At 53.6% G+C, this 17,570-nt stretch overlaps 6 protein-coding genes across 6 annotated transcripts; 3 read left to right on the top strand and 3 right to left on the bottom strand.

The window, feature by feature from the left end:
• Positions 1 to 463: 463 nt before the first annotated feature.
• On the top strand, positions 464 to 2,080 carry B0H65DRAFT_510956 (magnesium transporter NIPA-domain-containing protein; the record flags this gene model as incomplete). Its single annotated transcript, XM_062828446.1, has 6 exons — positions 464 to 485; positions 551 to 576; positions 681 to 771; positions 849 to 1,100; positions 1,163 to 1,454; positions 1,516 to 2,080. 6 exons carry the CDS (start codon positions 464 to 466, stop codon positions 2,078 to 2,080), a joined length of 1,248 nt encoding a protein of 415 aa, XP_062679861.1.
• A 1,756-nt stretch (positions 2,081 to 3,836) lies between these two features.
• Positions 3,837 to 5,114, bottom strand: B0H65DRAFT_276156 (cytoplasmic ribosomal protein subunit S3). The gene is made up of 2 exons (XM_062822809.1): positions 4,876 to 5,114; positions 3,837 to 4,611 (listed from the first exon to the last, which is right to left on the bottom strand). Exons 1-2 carry the CDS (start codon positions 4,896 to 4,898, stop codon positions 3,846 to 3,848), a joined length of 789 nt encoding a protein of 262 aa, XP_062679860.1. The 5' UTR covers positions 4,899 to 5,114; the 3' UTR covers positions 3,837 to 3,845.
• Positions 5,115 to 5,896: 782 nt separating this feature from the next.
• On the top strand, positions 5,897 to 8,601 carry B0H65DRAFT_579015 (putative myotubularin-like protein; the record flags this gene model as incomplete). The annotated part of the gene is made up of 2 exons (XM_062830747.1): positions 5,897 to 5,920; positions 5,984 to 8,601. The coding sequence occupies 2 exons, from the start codon at positions 5,897 to 5,899 to the stop codon at positions 8,432 to 8,434; spliced, it is 2,475 nt and encodes an 824-aa protein (XP_062679859.1). The 3' UTR covers positions 8,435 to 8,601.
• A 1,080-nt stretch (positions 8,602 to 9,681) lies between these two features.
• On the top strand, positions 9,682 to 12,179 carry B0H65DRAFT_579009 (protein phosphatase PP2A regulatory subunit A; the record flags this gene model as incomplete). The annotated part of the gene is made up of 7 exons (XM_062830746.1): positions 9,682 to 9,747; positions 9,837 to 9,942; positions 10,053 to 10,204; positions 10,273 to 10,764; positions 10,833 to 11,092; positions 11,150 to 11,588; positions 11,648 to 12,179. The coding sequence occupies 7 exons, from the start codon at positions 9,682 to 9,684 to the stop codon at positions 12,038 to 12,040; spliced, it is 1,908 nt and encodes a 635-aa protein (XP_062679858.1). The 3' UTR covers positions 12,041 to 12,179.
• A 503-nt stretch (positions 12,180 to 12,682) lies between these two features.
• Positions 12,683 to 14,123, bottom strand: B0H65DRAFT_275982 (methyltransferase domain-containing protein). The gene is made up of 2 exons (XM_062822807.1): positions 13,673 to 14,123; positions 12,683 to 13,593 (listed from the first exon to the last, which is right to left on the bottom strand). The coding sequence occupies exons 1-2, from the start codon at positions 13,762 to 13,764 to the stop codon at positions 12,693 to 12,695; spliced, it is 993 nt and encodes a 330-aa protein (XP_062679857.1). The 5' UTR covers positions 13,765 to 14,123; the 3' UTR covers positions 12,683 to 12,692.
• Positions 14,124 to 14,570: 447 nt separating this feature from the next.
• B0H65DRAFT_510951 (uncharacterized protein) lies at positions 14,571 to 17,570 on the bottom strand (the record flags this gene model as incomplete). The annotated part of the gene is made up of 3 exons (XM_062828445.1): positions 14,571 to 15,652; positions 15,719 to 17,006; positions 17,184 to 17,570. 3 exons carry the CDS (start codon positions 17,568 to 17,570, stop codon positions 14,571 to 14,573), a joined length of 2,757 nt encoding a protein of 918 aa, XP_062679856.1.

The raw sequence follows: 17,570 nt of genomic DNA, 5'->3' as shown, positions 1-17,570 counted from the left end.
AGCGAAACCACCCTAACCTAACCTGAGGGAGGGCTGCAAAACAGACACACACAGCTTGACAACTTTCGCCGTCGTCACTCCTTTACACGTACCGATTGCCCCCATCCGTTGCCATCGTCGGCCGTTTGCTTCCGGGCGCGTAGCGGATGCATCCAAACCTCACGACGACCAACTAAGCCTCGGATTTCCATTCTCTTTGTAACCTCGCCCGGCGCGAGTCCCGGTTTTGCTCCCCATTCGAACTTGGGAGAGAACGACAGCCACCGCGGCTTCCTTACGAACTACTGTGCAGCGCAATCTTTAGCTGTCGTTACACTCGTTTGATTCAAGATGTCGTGGATGTTGGAAGAAAAGTAGGCCAACGCAGCAGCAGACCCATTACAGCCGGGACTCGGATTCCGGTCGAGAGGAGAACATTCATACTGATGGAGATGTGGACAGGTATATCGGTCTGGCGCTAGCCATGACGTCGAGTTTAGCAATTGGTATGCTTGCATAGCCCCCAGACAACGTTCAGGAACAGTTGCCTCTAACACACTCCACCACACAGGCACGAGTTTCGTGATCACCAAGAAGGTACCGTACCCAGCGTCACGCCCGCTCCGGCCACACTTAGCCTGGCTGCGAATTACGAACCGCATAGCGAGAGGGTATGTTGGTGCTAACACCAGGCTGTTTAGGGATTGAACCAAGCAGAAGAGAGACACGGCTTCGAAGGAGATGGCTACGTATACCTCAGGAACCCCATGTGGTGGGCGGGAATTGGATGCAGTATGGAATACCCACAACCAGAGATTACAGTTTTGTTCAAAGATACCAGAAGGGCTGACATTTTTTGTTTCGTATAGTGGTTGCTGGCGAGATTTGCAACTTTGCGGCATACGCATTTGCTCCAGCCATTCTGGTCACCCCACTAGGTGCACTGGCGGTGCTAATAGGAGCGGTACTGGGATCGTACTTCCTCAACGAAGAGCTCGGGACATTGGGCAAGTTGGGAAGCGCCATCTGCCTCATCGGTGCTGTCATTATTGTCCTCCATGCTCCCCCTGACGAGGATATCCAGACGATCGACCAGATTCTCAACTACGCGATCCAGCCTGGTATGTCTTGGCTCCTGATATCGGCTTCGCTTCACAGTATCTAGGCTAACTGACTTTACCAGGGTTTCTCCTTTACTCGGCTTTGGTATGTGGCTTTGCCGGGTTTATGATCTACAGGGTCGCTCCGGTCTACGGCAAGAAAAACCCCCTCGTCTATCTTAGTATCTGCTCCACCGTGGGTTCAATCTCGGTCATGGCTGTCAAGGCCTTTGGCATTGCGCTGAAGTTGACCTTTGCGGGCAACAACCAATTCAGCCATCCGTCGACCTATGTCTTTATGATTATCACCGCTGTCTGCATTCTGACGCAGATGAACTACTTCAACAAGGCCCTCAGCCAGTTCCCTACCAATATGTGGGTTTTCAAGGTTCAGGATTTGGGAAAACATCAGGACTTGGCTAACATATGTCTGTAGTGTCAACCCTCTCTACTACGTCACATTCACCACCGCTACCCTTTGCGCCTCGTTCATCCTCTTCAAGGGCTTCAACACCACCGAGCCAGTCGCCACCCTCTCGCTTCTTTGTGGTTTCCTGGTCACCTTTACCGGAGTCTACCTACTCAACCTAAGCCGTAGCGACCCGGATGGCACCAAGCACCTCGCACGACGGAGCCGCGGCGATGCCACTGGTACCGACATGATCTCAGGTCTGCAAACCCGCATGAGTATGGAGAGACGGCGCTCACAGGGACGTATGAGCACAGGCAGCACCCGCGATCGCGACGGTCTCATGAGGGCTTACGACGAGGAAGAGGCCCTGGGGCTGGCCGATCTTGCCGAGGATTCGGACGAGGAGGATGATGACCCCCGCTCGCCCATGATCGGCAGCTTTAGACACAGCAACGGAGGCCCGGCCAACGGAAACACAACACCGACGACATCAACAACACAAGGAGGGCGTCTCGCCCCTAACGGAAAGAAACACGCGGTCGGCGATTCGATAGAGATGCAAAACAGGAAGAAGTCTGGAGAGAGATGATACGATACCCCGATTAACTTTCCTTTCTTTGTTTTCTTCTCTCTCCTGTTTTAACTCGCATATTGTTCTTCACAATAGACCGACTAGGCTATATGGGACATAATGGGGGGACATGTCGGTTGTTACATTTCTCTGTTTCGTTTCCTCCTCGGTCTACAGACAGGCAAGGCATGGACTCAAGGCGCAGTCCAAATCCTTGTGTACCAAAACCAATCTACCTACGGTACCTACTTCCACGGATGCGCGCCCGTCTTTAGCAAAAACGGACGGGAAGTTCATGTACCACTCTACAACGATGTCGACGCGAGGAAAGACGTTTGGAATCGTTGTATGGGCCCACCACCGAGTTCGACCGAAGTTGCCTAATCTGATATCGCAGTCTCGAAGTCTGGTCCAAGGAGGACTCGCTTCCTTTGAAGGAATAATTGAGGGTTGACTTGAGTGTATACAATGAAAGTCTTTCGGGGCAAACGAAGAGGTATAAAGAGGGGCGTATAACTGGAGAACCCGAGGTACCTGAAACCTGTTACGGATGGAGCGAATTGATTGTCGATTTATACACACACACAACATCATTCAGAAGATGCAAAGCAAAGACGGGAGATATAGACAACAAACATATGGAAGTGAGGAGGAGGGAAGTCAGAAGGGAATCATCTATGTACGCGGAACAAAAGATGGATGGATGATCGAGTACCAAAACAACAAGAATTTTTTTGTGCGTGTCCTCACTACTCTCCTTCTTCTCCGTGGGTTAGGTTATATCGTGAAGTATCTGTGGTTTTTATTTGGTCTCAAGTACGGGTGCGTTACGAGATCTTCCCCCTTCCCCCTTCATGGCACCCAACCACATGTTCCCACCTCAACCTTTTGAGCCTGAGTCCTGATTACCCCTAGGCACTATTATACCCCCCCCCAAGCTGTGTATTCTTTCTCTCAACCTCAAATCTCATTTGCCTTTCTTTTCTAAGCTCGTGACTGGTGCCAGATTACTTCGTTTCTTCGAAGTATCTATCTCTTTGTCAAGTTATAAACGATTGAGCATGTGTCAGCCAGTCCTCCTGTGTTCGTCAGATGTCATTTGGTGTGAAGCCCTCGAAGATAGAAGGCTTGAAAACGGTTGGGACATTGTGGGGCGTTGCCCCTGAGCGGACAGTGGCTGATGTTTACCTGCTTGCATCTGATTGTACTGTGTACGTAGGCCATGATATCATATCAACAAACCTACATAGTTACTTCTTCACATGCCTCACTTAGGTTCAGTTCGTATACTATTCCATATATCGATCGTCTCCATGATCACACGAAGGACATGGCACAATTGGCAATCGCAAATTGAGGCAAGGAAGGAAGGAGGGCTTGTTCAGGTATCTTATTTCCCTGGCGAAGTCAGGAACTTCCTGACGTTGCTGCTCTGATCGTGGAGTTCGTTACAAAACAATCCCTAATCCCAAGCAACAATCCGTCCGCCATTTCCCCTTTTCGCAAGTCTTAATGCAAATGTGCTATGACCATAGTTGACGCCAAAGTGAACCCATCCATTTCCGCAACCCAGTGTTTGTTTGAGCTTGCAAGCACATTGAAAAAAGACCCCTCCCAAACCCAGCGTCCTTTACCAGCCTCCGGTATATTCGTCCTGGGCGGAGAAATCAAACTCCACCACAGGAGCGGCCTCAGGCTCGTTGAAAGACACCTCAGGCTCGTTGAAAGACACAGGCACCTCGATGGAAGGGAAAACCTCATCTGACCCGACCTTGAGGTTATCCTACTCCTCAGCGGCGGGGGCAGCGGCCTCCTCCTCACCGGCCTGCTCCTCCTGGCGGGCAGCCTCAGCGGCAGCCTGGACCTGAGCGGCCTTGGCGCCGTAGTCCTGGCTGATGGGCTGGGTAACGGGCTGCTCCTCCTTGGGCTCGATGATGGTGACGGCGTCAGGGAGAGACTTCTGGGGGCCGGACTTGCCCTCGGGGTCAGAGCCGCGCATGATCTTAACCTTGATACCGAGGACACCCTGGCGGAGGAGAACGTGGCGGGTGGCAGAGTCGATGAAGTCCTTAGCGGGCTGACCGGAGTGGATCATGAAGCCATCGGTGAACTTCATGGACTTGGCGCGAGCAGCGCGGAGCTTGCCGGAAACGACGACCTCGCAGCCCTTGGCGCCGGACTCCATGATGAAGCGGAGGACACCATAGCAGGCACGACGGACGGCAAGACCGTTGAGGAGCTTGTAGCGGAGGGACTCGCACTGAGCGACGGCGGAGAGACCGCGGTTCTGGACCTTGGCGGCATAGAGGGAGACAGAGTTCTCGGGGAACTTGAAGCGCTTCTGGATGAGCGAGGTGAGCTCACGGATGCGGCGGCCCTGCTCGCCGAGAACCTCCTGGGTGTGGGTGGCGCGGATGATGATGTCGGTGACGGTCGGGGTAACGCGGACCTCGACACCGGAGTAGCCCTCCTCAGCGAGCTCGCGCTGGAAGAACTCGTTCAGCTCGGCGTAGAAAACGCCATCAGCGACGAACTTTCTGCGCTTGGAACTGTAGACAGAAAGAGAAGCAGTCAGCATCAAGGCCGCTTTTGTTGTTTTCCAAGCCAAACCACCACTTTTCAAATCCCATCCCCGTCGGCGCGAATCTGCTGCAACAAGCGGGCAGCATTTTCCCGGCTTCGTAACTGAACGCCTTCGTTTTGCATCTGCACCACCACAGCAGCAGCAGATCCCACCGACGTGTAGACAGACGTGTTGACGTGTAGACGTGTGTAGGAGGCTTCCATGCTCTTCGTTTGCTCTGGTTGCTTACATCTGGGTGCCGGGAACAGCCATTTTTGCGATTTGGCTATGAAGGTCCTGAGGGCTTCAATTGTGCTGCTGAGGAGGATGGAGTGCGATACCTTCTCGCGGTGTTCACCGGGCTTTTCAAAAAGATGGGGGGAAATTCGACCGGCACAGCTACTTTTTGCGAATTCCTTGGTGGGCTGTCCTTTACCGCTTCTGACTGGCTGGCGGAGTAGGGTTAACAGCCGCCACGGCTCATCCCGGCTGGCAAGCGGCTGGCAATTTGCATACAGTCTGCGCGCCCAACGCCAAAAGCGCAACCCAAAAAGGTACGTACAGATCTCAGATGTGGGGTCACTTCCTTGCTCCCCGTCCAGGCCCAGCCTTGCGCCCAGACCACCTCGTGCACTCTCTTTGATTTTGTCGTTGCTTCACCGGCAGGCACTATGAACGTCCCTCATCGGGTTCGGGTGGTGCTGCTGATAGTGGGGTGTCCGGTGGCTCCATCGACGTCAATCGTCGCTTCCCCGGCCCAGGGCGCGATGCTGCCCAGCTCGGGCAGTTGCTGACCTTCTGCTTGTTCGCAAATCGCCGTCACAATTCGCATACCTTTTGGATCCGGACGACAGGGAGGTCGAGCAGCAGAGGTATCGTAACTTACAAAGTTATCAGTCTCTGTTACCTTACCTCTAGACGTCACCTGGACCTTGGGGCAATCACTCAACATCCCAAGTCCCGTGCATCATTTATCGTTGACCGGCACCGGTGACTACGCGGCGGAGCTCCTCCTTTTCGTTTATATCAGGACACATGTTCCTGATTGGTACATTTTCTGTTTCCCAGTCCCGAATTCTGGCACTACTGTACAACTACGATACATCTTAAACGAAACAGATTCTAGTCTCCCCGTTCCTCTCGCCGCAACGGCATTGCCAACGTCTTGCGCTCTTGTCCGGACACATTGGGCCTCGGACGTCCGGCCTCCTACCCTGGCTTCACAGCGCCTCATAGTGCCGGGGTAGTTAGTATTACTTCCCAACATCACGATGGCGGCGCCTCACCTCAAGCACGTATGCTCTCCATCATCCCCCATTCAAACTGCGTTTCGTCCTCTTTGCTGAACAAAAGGCTAGACTTTCGCGAACATCCATGCCTTGCGAGGCGGAAAGCCAGAGCTCGGCGACCTTGCGCTCAGTGACTACCATCTCGTCTTCCGGTTCCCCCCCGAGTCTCTGACTGCCGCAGATCCGAATCTGAAAAAGAGTGTGAAGCAAGTGTGGTTTGCCTTTCACATTATTTCGCAATGCACCTTGCGACCCACGCCTCCTTCTAGTGGCGTTCCGTCCTCGATACGTATTCGGTTCAGAGACTTTACATATGTTAGCTTCAACTTCGCAGACGACAAGGAAGCCCGGGAGGCCTTCGAGTTCATCAAGACCAGAACATGCAAGCTAGGAAGCGTCGAAAAGCTCCTGGCCTTCAGCTACCGGCCTCCATCAAACTCACCCGAAAGCAAAATCAACGGTTGGGACCTATACGATGTCAGGGCTGAGTTTCGCCGGCAAGGTATAAGCGAGAAGTCACGCGACTTGGGATGGAGAATCTCTACGATCAACAAGGACTACTCCTTTTCCCCGACCTACCCGGCATTGCTTATTGTGCCCTCCAAGATATCTGACGCAACGCTAAAATATGCTGCGAGTTACCGGTCGCGACAGCGAATACCGGTTCTCACGTACCGCCACCCCGTCAACAACTGTACGATTACAAGATGCTCGCAGCCACTTCCAGGCATATCATTCAAACGCAACATTCAGGATGAATCTCTGGTCAGCGCGTGCTTTTCGGCTTCGACCGAGTTTGCAGGCGGCGCCTCTCCCGACATGCCAGTTGAAAGCCCGCCCCCGAGTACGGTTGACCTCATGATAGAGAGCGAGAACACTGATGCTTCCATGTCGGATATTCAGAATGCGGAGGATGAGCTTACTGTTGGTGGCACTATACTTTACGACGAAAAGACTGGCAAGAGACTGATATATGGAGCTCAGCAACAAAACTTGATCGTCGACGCTCGGCCGGTAATCAACTCGTACGCGATGCAGGCAATAGGATATGGCACCGAAAACATGGAGCATTACAAATTCGCCAAGAAAGAATACCTGAACATAGACAACATTCACGTCATGCGAGAGTCGTTAGAAAAGGTTATCAGCGCCATCAAGGACGCCGATGTGTCACCTTTCCCACCGAACAAAGAACTCTTGGCAAAGAGTAAATGGCTGAAGCACATAAGCGGTATCTTGTCCGGATCAGCCTTGATTGCGCAACGAGTAGGTATCCAGCACTCCAATGTCCTCATTCACTGTTCCGATGGATGGGATCGCACAGGCCAGCTCAGTGCACTTTCTCAGCTGATGCTTGACCCCTATTATCGCACTCTCGAAGGTTTCATTGTGCTGGTTGAGAAGGATTGGCTATCCTTTGGACACATGTTTCACCTTCGGTCAGGGCATCTCAGTCATGAGGACTGGTTTACAGTGGACGGCGATGCACTCGCAGGGACGGCCGTCAAGCCGGGGGAAAATGATGGTCGGGCGGACCATTTCGAGAACGCCATAGCCGGCGCGAAGCGTTTTTGGAGCAAGAAAACGGCCAGCGGGAAGGAAGCCGTTACCGATGCGGATGGAACGCCTATCGAGACCGGCGTGGAACCTGCTGTTGCCGAAAACATGGCAACCAGGCCCAAAGATATCTCGCCTGTTTTCCACCAGTTCCTCGACGCCACCTATCAGCTCCTCAGACAACACCCGACTCGCTTCGAGTTTAACGAACGGTTCCTGCGCCGATTACACTACCATGTCTACTCTTGTCAGTACGGTACCTTCTTGTTCAACAACGAGCGCCAGCGCCACGAAGCACGGTTACATGAACGCACAAGAAGCGTGTGGGCCTACTTTTTGAGCCGGCGCTCGGAGTTCACGAACGAGCAGTACGATGCCACGGTTGATGATCACGTCAGGGGCCGTGAGCGTATAATATTCCCTCGTTGCGACGACGTGCGGTGGTGGCACCAGCTCTTCAACCGGACTGATGATGAGATGAATGGCGATCTGAATGCCTTGGCCGCAACAGCAGAGCGTGTAGCTGCCTACCAGCAAGCTTCATCATCGTCAGAGCTTTCGGGGCCTGTTGATGCAGGGACACCTGATGCGAATAGCAACCCATCGTCGTCCAGGGCCCCATCGCGGACATCGGTAAGCCCCACCCGGAGCCCGCAGCCACCGGGCTTGGCAGCTACCGCAGCCGGAGGGTCCGTGCTTGCCGGCGTGGAGTCGGCCCACGAGGTCCTGACGCCCGGGACTAGAAGTCCGGCGCCGCTGAACCAAAATGCCGCTGCTGGAGATCCTACAAGCACTTTCGCAGCTCTTCAGGAGAGGATTTCCGGATTGTCGCTTGGAAAGGCTATGTTTGGCGGCGGCATTGGTGGGAGCACAGGGCGAAGTTCGATTGGCGGAACTGGCTCTGATTCCGGGCGGAATTCGCAAAACGAACTGGTGGAGCAAGAGATGAGGAGCATGGACTAGATGGGAGGTAAAGACAATTGGAGGAACAGAAGGCTGCATTAGAACTAATAGATGGGCGATTGGTTGCCCGTCATGGGAATAGCACGTTGGAACAGCATGCTCGCAGATTAAGCAAGGTTAGCGATGGTTTAGTTGCAGTAATGCCTGACATTATAAGACAGCGAAATATCAACACACATTCCATATCGTCTACTACATGTGAAATGATATTTGACAGTGAGTTAGAATCAGAATCTGAGATGTTGTAACAACTCACCTTGGGCTGTAATAAGGCAGTTGTTGGTGTTAACAATTTCCCCTTCTTGGGATCTTGGTTGCTGTTGCCGTCTATGTCATTGGGTTCCGGAGCTGTACCACCTCCTAGAGGTATCCATCTTAGTGTCCAATGTCTTTGCTATAATCCTACTTCATGGCGAAACATGACTCGAACAGAAAGAGCGGTTTGACGTCGATGATTAGAAGTGAAAGAAGTTGTTGCCCATCTGACATCTGATAACTCCTTCTGGTGCAGAGTGGTGCCCGGTGCGCCTTTTGAGGCACCACCCCACCCACGAACTGGTACGTCCCAAGCTGAAAAGGCGAGTGGCCAGTGCTCCTTCTCACCCTTGTCCGCCCGGGCCCCGTCATTGAACTGGACCCCAGCATTGCGGGTAGGTCAGGTCAATTTGCCCTGCTGCCCTGCTGCCCTGCTGTTGCTGCCGTGCTCCTCCTTGTTGCGGCCCTGCGAGAACCACCAAGCTCGCTTCGACCTCCAACCGCACCTAGGTGAATCCTCCCCCCCAGAACAACCACCGTCAACCCTCCATCCAGCAACCCTTATTCTCAGCAAAACCGTCCAGTATCATTCCTCGCCTACTTGCTGCCCGCTTTGTCGTGGCGCCGTGTGTGAGACTACGCTTGAGAGATCGCATCCAATTCCGATTTCGACCCGACGAAGCGTCACTCTTGCTTTCTCAACCAAGCAACCAAAACCAACCTAAACACAACAAACCTGCCCGCCCAAGCAACGCAGTTACCTTGCGCACGCACGCATCCACTTTGCTCTCTCTACTACAATCACCGTCACTGGTACCGCCGCCGCACAGCGTCGCCCGATCGGCTACCAGTCCAGTCCACACCCCCCGTCTATTGCATCACGCCCGCAAGCGAACATCCGTACCAAGCAAAACAGTTTGTCCAAATCCGTCTCGCTCGCCGACTGTATACTTCCTCGCGATTCTCCGCGTCCACTTCACAAATCGCCCACAATGGCCGACGCGACGAACGCGAACGACGAGCTCTTCCCCATCGCCGTGCTTATCGACGAATTGAAGGTATGATGGCGGTGACCCGGGCAGCCAGAACCCCTGACTATCCCTCCTTGTCTGGTGATGAACTGTAAACCCTGATTGACTTTGGGCAGCACGACGAGGTCGTCCTCCGATTAAACGCCATCCACCGTCTCTCGACTATCGCCCTTGCTTTGGGTCCCGAGCGCACTCGCGAGGAGCTGATTCCCTTTCTCGATGGTTAGCCAACCCCTCGACCCAGCTTCAGCCTAGCAACCCCACCCGCGCCGGCCTCCGGCCATACAGCCGCTGGGATTCTTTGATACGGCTGCTGACACCCTTGAATACAGAATCGGTCGAAGATGAAGATGAGGTCCTCGTTGCCCTGAGTGAAGAGCTTGGTAACTTTGTCGAGTACGTGGGGGGCCCCGCATGGGGACATGTTCTGCTTTCCCCCCTTGAGAACCTCGCTGCTATCGAGGAGCCTGTGGTGCGAGACAAGGTACGGACACGCGACCATTTCCTGGCTTCTCGTCATGCGATCCGCATGTGTACTGACAGGCGTTGCAGGCTGTCGAATCCTTGAACAAGATCTGCACCCAGCTCTCTTCGCAGCAAGTCGAAGAATACTTCATCCCTCTTACGATTCGCCTTTCCAAGGCCGACTGGTTTACGTCCAAGGTTTCCGCATGCGGCCTGTATACAACCCCCTACTCGAAAGTTTCGCCGCCTATTCAAGAACAGTTGCGCCAGCAGTTTGGACAGCTCGTCCACGATGAGACCCCCATGGTGCGCCGTCAGGCCGCCACCAACATGGCCAAGTTCGTGAAGGAGATGCCGGCTGCCATCGTTGTCGAGGAAATGATACCCATGTTCCAACACCTCGCCCAGGACGACCAGGACAGCGTCAGGCTCCTTACAGTCGAGATTTTGATCTCTATTGCGGAGGTTGTGCCCAAAGAGCAACAGTCCAGCCACGGCGTGCTTCTCACATCGCTACGCAGCTTGATAGAGGACAAGAGTTGGAGAGTCCGGTATATGATCGCCGACAGATTTGAGAAGGTTCGTAGTCGCGCCAAGCGCCTGGCCTCCCATCATGTCGCTTCCGGAATGACTAACAGCATATACAGATCGCAAAGGCTGTTGACGAGGAGGTTGTGTCCAGAGATCTTGTTCCTGCATTCGTAAAACTGCTGAAAGATAACGAGGCCGAGGTACGGACTGCGATCGCTGGTCAGATCCCCGGCTTCTGTGCTCTGGTTGATCGCAACGTTCTCCTGAATGACATCATGGGAAGTGTTGAGGATCTCGTCTCGGATAGCTCCCAGCATGTCAGAGCCGCCCTTGGCACACAAATCAGCGGCCTCGCTCCTATCTTGGGCAAGCAAGAGTACGTTCCCGCAGTCGGGCACCGTTTCGCTCACGCGTATGCTAACTATTGAAACAGGACTATTGATCACCTTCTGCCCATGTTCCTTCAGATGCTCAAGGACGAGTTCCCAGAGGTCCGCCTTCACATCATCAGCAAACTGGAGCTTGTGAACCAAGTTATCGGCATCGACCTCCTTTCTCAGTCTCTCCTTCCTGCCATTGTTCAGCTAGCCGAAGACAAGCAGTGGCGTGTACGCTTGGCTATTATCGACTACATCCCGCTTCTTGCCAGCCAGCTGGGCGTCAAGTTTTTCGACGAGAAGCTCAGCCAGCTTTGCATGGGCTGGCTCGGAGACACCGTTTTCTCCATTCGTGAGGCCGCTACTCAAAACCTAAGGAAGTTGACCGAGGTGTTCGGTGTTGCGTGGGCAAGCGAGGCTATCATTCCCAAGGTCATGGCTATGGGTGGCCACCCCAACTACCTTTACCGGATGACCACCTGCTTTGCTATCACGGTAAGAGACTCTACGAGGTCTGGTACTGGGTGAAGTTCATGGCTAACTAATGTTCACAGACCCTGGCTACCGTTGTCAGCTTGGATGTGATCGCTAAGTCCATCCTCCCGATGCTGGAAAAGCTCACAGCCGATTCGATCCCCAATATTCGCTTTAACGTCGCAAAGACATATGGCGTCATTATCGGTGTTCTGCGTCGCCTGCCCGATGAGGGCACCGTCTACACGCTAGAAAAGGAGGGCAAGCCTGCTACCCCATCGCCCAAGGGTCAGGAACTCATCCAGCAGCGCATCATGCCGTGCTTGGAGAAGCTGCAGAAGGATGATGATGTGGATGTGCGGTACTTTGCGACGACTGCTGCGGCTCAAGCAACTGGTCCTCTTATGGGAGCTGCTACCGAGGCAGGAAACCCCATTCCTAGCGGTGGGGAGCCCATGAACACATCTCCATAGACAACGGATCTTGAGACGGAAGAACATAAGAAAGCAGAGAGTCCCACCTAATGAAGAAAGTTTTTGTTACCACCAATGAGCAAACAGAGCAGCGTTAGGACTATGATAAACAAGTGGCCGGTTTTTCTCTCCTTAGGTTCGTCGTAGCTACTCAGGCATCATACCATCACCACTGTTCGTACATCACAGGTTCGTGAATACGATTTTGCGCTGTTCCGGGTAGACGTCTTTAGTCTTTCGTTGTATGTATACTGTATGCTTTCGAGTCGCGGAGGTTTCACTGCTCTTTGTTTGTGAGGAGACAGGTAGCTGGGCATGGTCGGCTGGCTATGTGTCCGTCAAAGGATAGAGTAGAAGAGAATACGAGGGTTTCAGCAACTGCGACTCGAGATATCCATGGGAGCATGCATGCTAATATGAGAAGTATTGGTACCATGAATGATAACAATCATCGATCACAGATATAGTGAGCACACAGACGGACATCGCGTAACAGCCCGTAATTCGTTGAACTTGGAAGGGAACCCAGATTCGAAGTCCTTTGTCGTACTTTTCAAATATGTACATTACGACGTAGTACTTCTCTTGAACCCATTACATATATCCTCTCCTCTTTTCTCCTCAAAAACTTAACCACCGCACCTCTCAACCTCTAAATATCCCTCTTCTGAAAACAAAGCGTGCTAATCGTCTGCCCCTTGACACCCCCAAAGCTGAAAGACGGGTACTCAACCCTACCCACCTGCCTCAGCCCCAACTTCTTCTTCTTTGTACCATCATAAACCTCGGCAAAGTCCGTCTCGAACCACCCCTTCAGCTCCTCCTCGGTCCAGTTGCAGCTGGTCACCAGGAAAAACCCCCCCGGCCGCAGGAGCTGGAGCACGCGCGCGCCGTAGTTCTCGCAGATCCGACGCCCCCGGGAGTCCCGTGAGTCCGAGAGCGAGACGGCGTCGAAGGTGCCTTTGTCTAGGATTAGGTCCCAGCCGGCGTTTTGGTCTGATGATGGGGGTTGTGAGGAGGAGGATGATGGGGATGGGGGGCGGGCTTGGACGGTGGAAAAGTCGCCATTGAGGACGTCCCAGACTTTGAACTCGATTCCTCCGACGTTGTTCTCCTCCTCCTGTGTGTCCTCCTCCTCCTCCTCCTCCTCCTCCTCCTCCTCCTCCTCCTCCTTTTCTTGTTTTTGTTTTTGTTCTTCCTCAGCCTCAGCCTCCTCATCTTCCACTTCTTCAGACACAACATCCTCCCCCAGCACCCTCGTCCTCAACACCCTCCTCGCCAACTCCACGCTCTGCTCCGAGTAATCCACACCGCACAACCTTCCCTCCCAACCATCGTCATGCAACGCAAACAGCAAGCTGCCGTTGCCACACCCCAGATCCATGATGGCCGCATCGTCTCGGGAAAAGAGGCCGGCAAAGAGCTCGTGCTCTTGCTCGTCGAGGAACTGCACGATCTTGTTCTCGGCGTCCGAGTCGTCGAACCAGACGGTTCCTTCGTCGGACGGGTTGGAGGCGTGGTTGGAGATTTCGCGCGTGTAGAGGGCGTCCCAGCTGGAGAGGAAAAGGGAGGAGGGAGGTTAGTTAGGATAGGGGATTGGAGGTTGGTGGGGGAGGGAAGGGAGTCACTTACTACTCTTTCGTTCCCAACTTGGAGGGCTCCAGGTGAGCGGGCTTCTCACCACTCGTCGTCGTGGCGATGGGGGTTGTTGTGTCGGCGGACATTTTTTGGTGGCTTCGTATTTCGTAGTCGAGGGTGCCAATTGAGGATATTCCAGGTTTCGGTGCTTGGTGTGACAAAGCTTGACTCGTTTCGCTCGTAAAGTCTTGCTCTTCTCGTGGAATTTAGGTCGCTCGTTCTGAAGCCAAATCTTTCCTACAGCAAATGCTCCTCGCGATGCGGCAGAAAGCGCGGAAAGTTGCGATTTGGGGGATGGAGGGGTAACCGCGCCTAAACGGGAAGGCGGTGAAAGCTGTATAAGTTATGCATCCAACCTGACGATGCTCTCGTCAGTACCCTTTTATCTCTTTTTTGGTACAGGTTGGAAAACATGCCGTTACTACTAGACGTGAATCTTCAGACTTATAAGTATAGTAGGGTACGCTTGAATTTTCCATTCCAATACCAAAAGAGAAACAACCATGTGGTGGTATATTGCCCTTGTTCAAGGGCAACCCCCTAACAACCCCGTGTTATGTTAAGTAAGCCCCAAACATATGAAGAGAAGTTTAGCATCATAAGCAAGTCACATAAATCCACCCCCAATTTTGATTTGCATCTGTATTCCATTGCCCACAATGGGCTTTGACTGCTCTTTCAGACCAGTTCATTCAGCTGTCTCCTCAAGTCATCCCTGTTCCGTTTTCCCAGCTTGCGGAACATCCCAGAAAACTGGTTCCTAACAACTTGTTTCTCTCTCTCTCTCCATGCACAGAGATCCCTCTGTGCGCCCCTACTTATGGCCAATTACGGGCAGATAGAATGTTAAATGGAGTAAGAAAAGTGACGAAATAATCCATACGTCAAGGCCTCAAATGGTCCAGACTGGCGCCTTAACCAGAACATGGCGTCCCCTAACTTCCACACCAAAGGACCCGGCAAAGCGGACCCTTCCAGCATCCTTAGATTGTGAAGCCGCTCCAGAAGGTGCTGTCGGCAGCGTCGAACTGTCAGCAATACTTCCCTTCCGGCTACCGGGTGGACCGCTGGCGCTGCTTCCGCCTATGGTGTGATGGATGGTGTTTAACATACCGGATCTGGCCTTGTCGCCGCGGCGCTCCTTGGAAGACTCCTTGGCTCCGTCACCTGCGGTCCCTTCCTCGCTGGCATCGGACGGGCGCGACTCCAGGGGTGGTAGGGGCGTCTTTTCGACTTCCATGATGTTGGTCTGGATTGGCTGCTCTGGCAACGGATAGATGATGGCAACATCGCGGCTCTCGAGGGGCAAGTTGCTGGCAATCCCTACTGCCAGCTCCACGATCATGCCTACACTTCCGTCAACTCCAACGGGCGCAGGTTCCGTAAGGTGCTTGAGAAGGTGAGAGGTCAGGGTGTTAGTGGCGAGCCGGGTGAAGTTAGTTTTGTGATCGTCAGCCTCTGCGCTCCTAAGAACGTCCTGAAGTCCTTCGAGTGTGGTCATTCTCCAGCTGACAACCTTGCTGGTCAGCGCATCGTATTCTTCCTGGCTGTTCAACGTGTAACTGAAGTGCCTGATGTTCTGCTCAATCGTCTTGAGCTGCTTGCTTAGCTCAGGCTCCAGGCCAGGGTGGAAGCAGCGGTTGAAGATTTCATCTACAACCCAGCTAGTTATGACTGCGCGGCCGACCGCGGTCATTTCTTGCTTGCCCGTCTTTAGCGCATCGGCGGTTACGTATGGGTCCAACCATTTTGGTAATGTTTTCCATTCCTTCCTGATATTGAAGGCCAGGTTTGTGATGGCGCCCTGTAAACGATTAAACCTCGTCGTATACTCGCTGTCGTCCAATGACGTTCGACTTTGCGACATGCGCTGGTTGGCGATTGCATTCTGGAGCTGTTCAACTTGGTTGCCCAGCTGTTCGATTTCTTTCTTGCCGTCAAAGTACAGTCTCTTGACGTTCTTGTACTTGGTCACTGGGCGTCGGAGAAGTCGCCTGATTAGTTTGCATTTCACGAGAGAGAATCGGGGGTTTCACATACGCAGTTCCTTCAAGGTCTTCTCTTGGTCTTCCGCAGCACGTTCAGAAGAGGCCGGCTGGGGGCTATTACGCCCTTGCTCACCCGATCCATCGAAACCTTGTCTGTCTCCCTGGCGATAGCTGCCAGAGCTTTGCCCGCCTGCGTTGGAGGGTTGGGACAAGTTGTTCATGCTGGGCTGTTGACTTTGGCGGTAGCTTGGCGGGGGGCCAGGGGGTGGTTGTACCTCGCGGATCCCGGTCGCCTTATCTGTGGTATCCTGGGACCGGCGTCCGCCGGGTTGTGGGGCCATGACTTGCTGTTGCGGGGTCTTGCCTTGGGGTTGGGCTGAAGGCTGCGCGGGGAGTGGGTTCTGACGCAGGGGAATATCCTGGGATTGGGACGTGTAACTGCTCTCGTCGGAAGCCTGTAGAGATGATTGAACGTTTGTAGCTGAGCGCTGGTCCGAATCGATGGTCGGCGATTCGCGCGAAAGCTGCGATACCGTCTCGGGATTCTTGTGCTGGGGATTGCCAAGGTGGCCTGAAACTGCAGAATGGGTGCTCGCCTGGTATTGTACTTGAGACGAGGTCTGGTAGGGGTCCTGGGGGGTCACCTGCTGCTGTTGCTGGTGCTGTTGTTGAAGCGCGGCCTCAAACTCAGCTTGGTTGAATTGCTGTTGCTGGAGCTCTGGAGGGATCTGAACCTGCAGTTGAGGATGGACCTGTTGCTGATGGTACCCGCTTTCCCCCGCTGAATAAGGCGAGACGTCTTTCTCAGGAGGGACCGGTCGAATGGTGGGGTTGTATTGGCCGTCTTGCGGGTTCTGGAGATGCAAGTCTCTTTCTTGTCCCGCAACAAGGTACGGGTCTCGATACTCTGCGGTTTGGAGAGGCGAAGGCTGCGACAGAGGATATTGGGTTTGCCAGTCGGGAGGATGGTCAAGCGAAACCTGGGATACACCGGTGCGGATTGCGGGAGGAGGCGGTTGGCTTATACGCCTTGACGATCTGCGAACAACACCTGAATGGTCGCCCCACGAACTTTGTCCAGCGTGAGAATCGTGGTTACGATGCGAGGACGAGCCGCTCAATATGTTTTTGATCAGTTTGCGCGTCGACTGCTTTGTCTTGGGCGGGGGTGGGGGCGGCTGCTGATTTGCAACAAAAGCTTGGCCTTGTCCTTGGCCGGAGAATGGGGAATTATGGATGGAAGCCGTGTCTGGTAGGTTATCAACTGAGTTTGGACTTGACTGTGGCTGCTGTTGTATTTGCAGATGGTGATGTTGTTGAGGCGTGGCTGGAGAGTGTTGCTGTTGTTGTTGTTGTTGTTGTTGTTGTTGTTGTTGTTGTTGTTGATGTTGTTGTTGTTGTTGTTGTTGTTGTTGTTGTTGTTGTTGTTGTTGTTGTTGTTGTTGTTGTTGTTGTTGCTGCTGTTGGGCCTGGCTCGGTGAGATTTGGGGGAAGCGATGGGAGTGCGACTGGGCTACCTGATCTGCGAAGTCGTGGTCTCTCTGGCGAGACTCAACGACACCAGTTACCGTGTTAGAATGTTGCGATTGTGGAACAGGATCAGCGGGATGAGAGGGACCGCTGGCGGGATTGTTGTAAATATTCACCAAGTGCGAAGGCTGCGGCTGTGAGGCCTGTGCGAGGTTTGGTCTTCCGGCGCCGTTATCGATCTGAAAAGATTCGTTGGAGCCAGAGCTGAAGGCCGGGTTTGGCAAGGCTGAAGAGGGGTTTGTAGCGCCCGCGCCCGGGCTCGCGCCTGATTGAACGGAGGTTGTTGTTTGCGAAGAGTCTTCAGCAATCGACGACCCCAGTAAGTTGTGTTGAGATCGGTTGTGCTTAGAAGACCGATAGAACGGCAACGGCAT

Source organism: Neurospora tetraspora, assembly GCF_033439725.1.
Source record: "Neurospora tetraspora strain CBS 560.94 chromosome Unknown B0H65scaffold_6, whole genome shotgun sequence".
Taxonomy (NCBI): domain Eukaryota; kingdom Fungi; phylum Ascomycota; class Sordariomycetes; order Sordariales; family Sordariaceae; genus Neurospora; species Neurospora tetraspora.
Note: the sequence above shows the minus strand (reverse complement) of the source record. Positions and strands in the feature narration are given on the sequence as shown.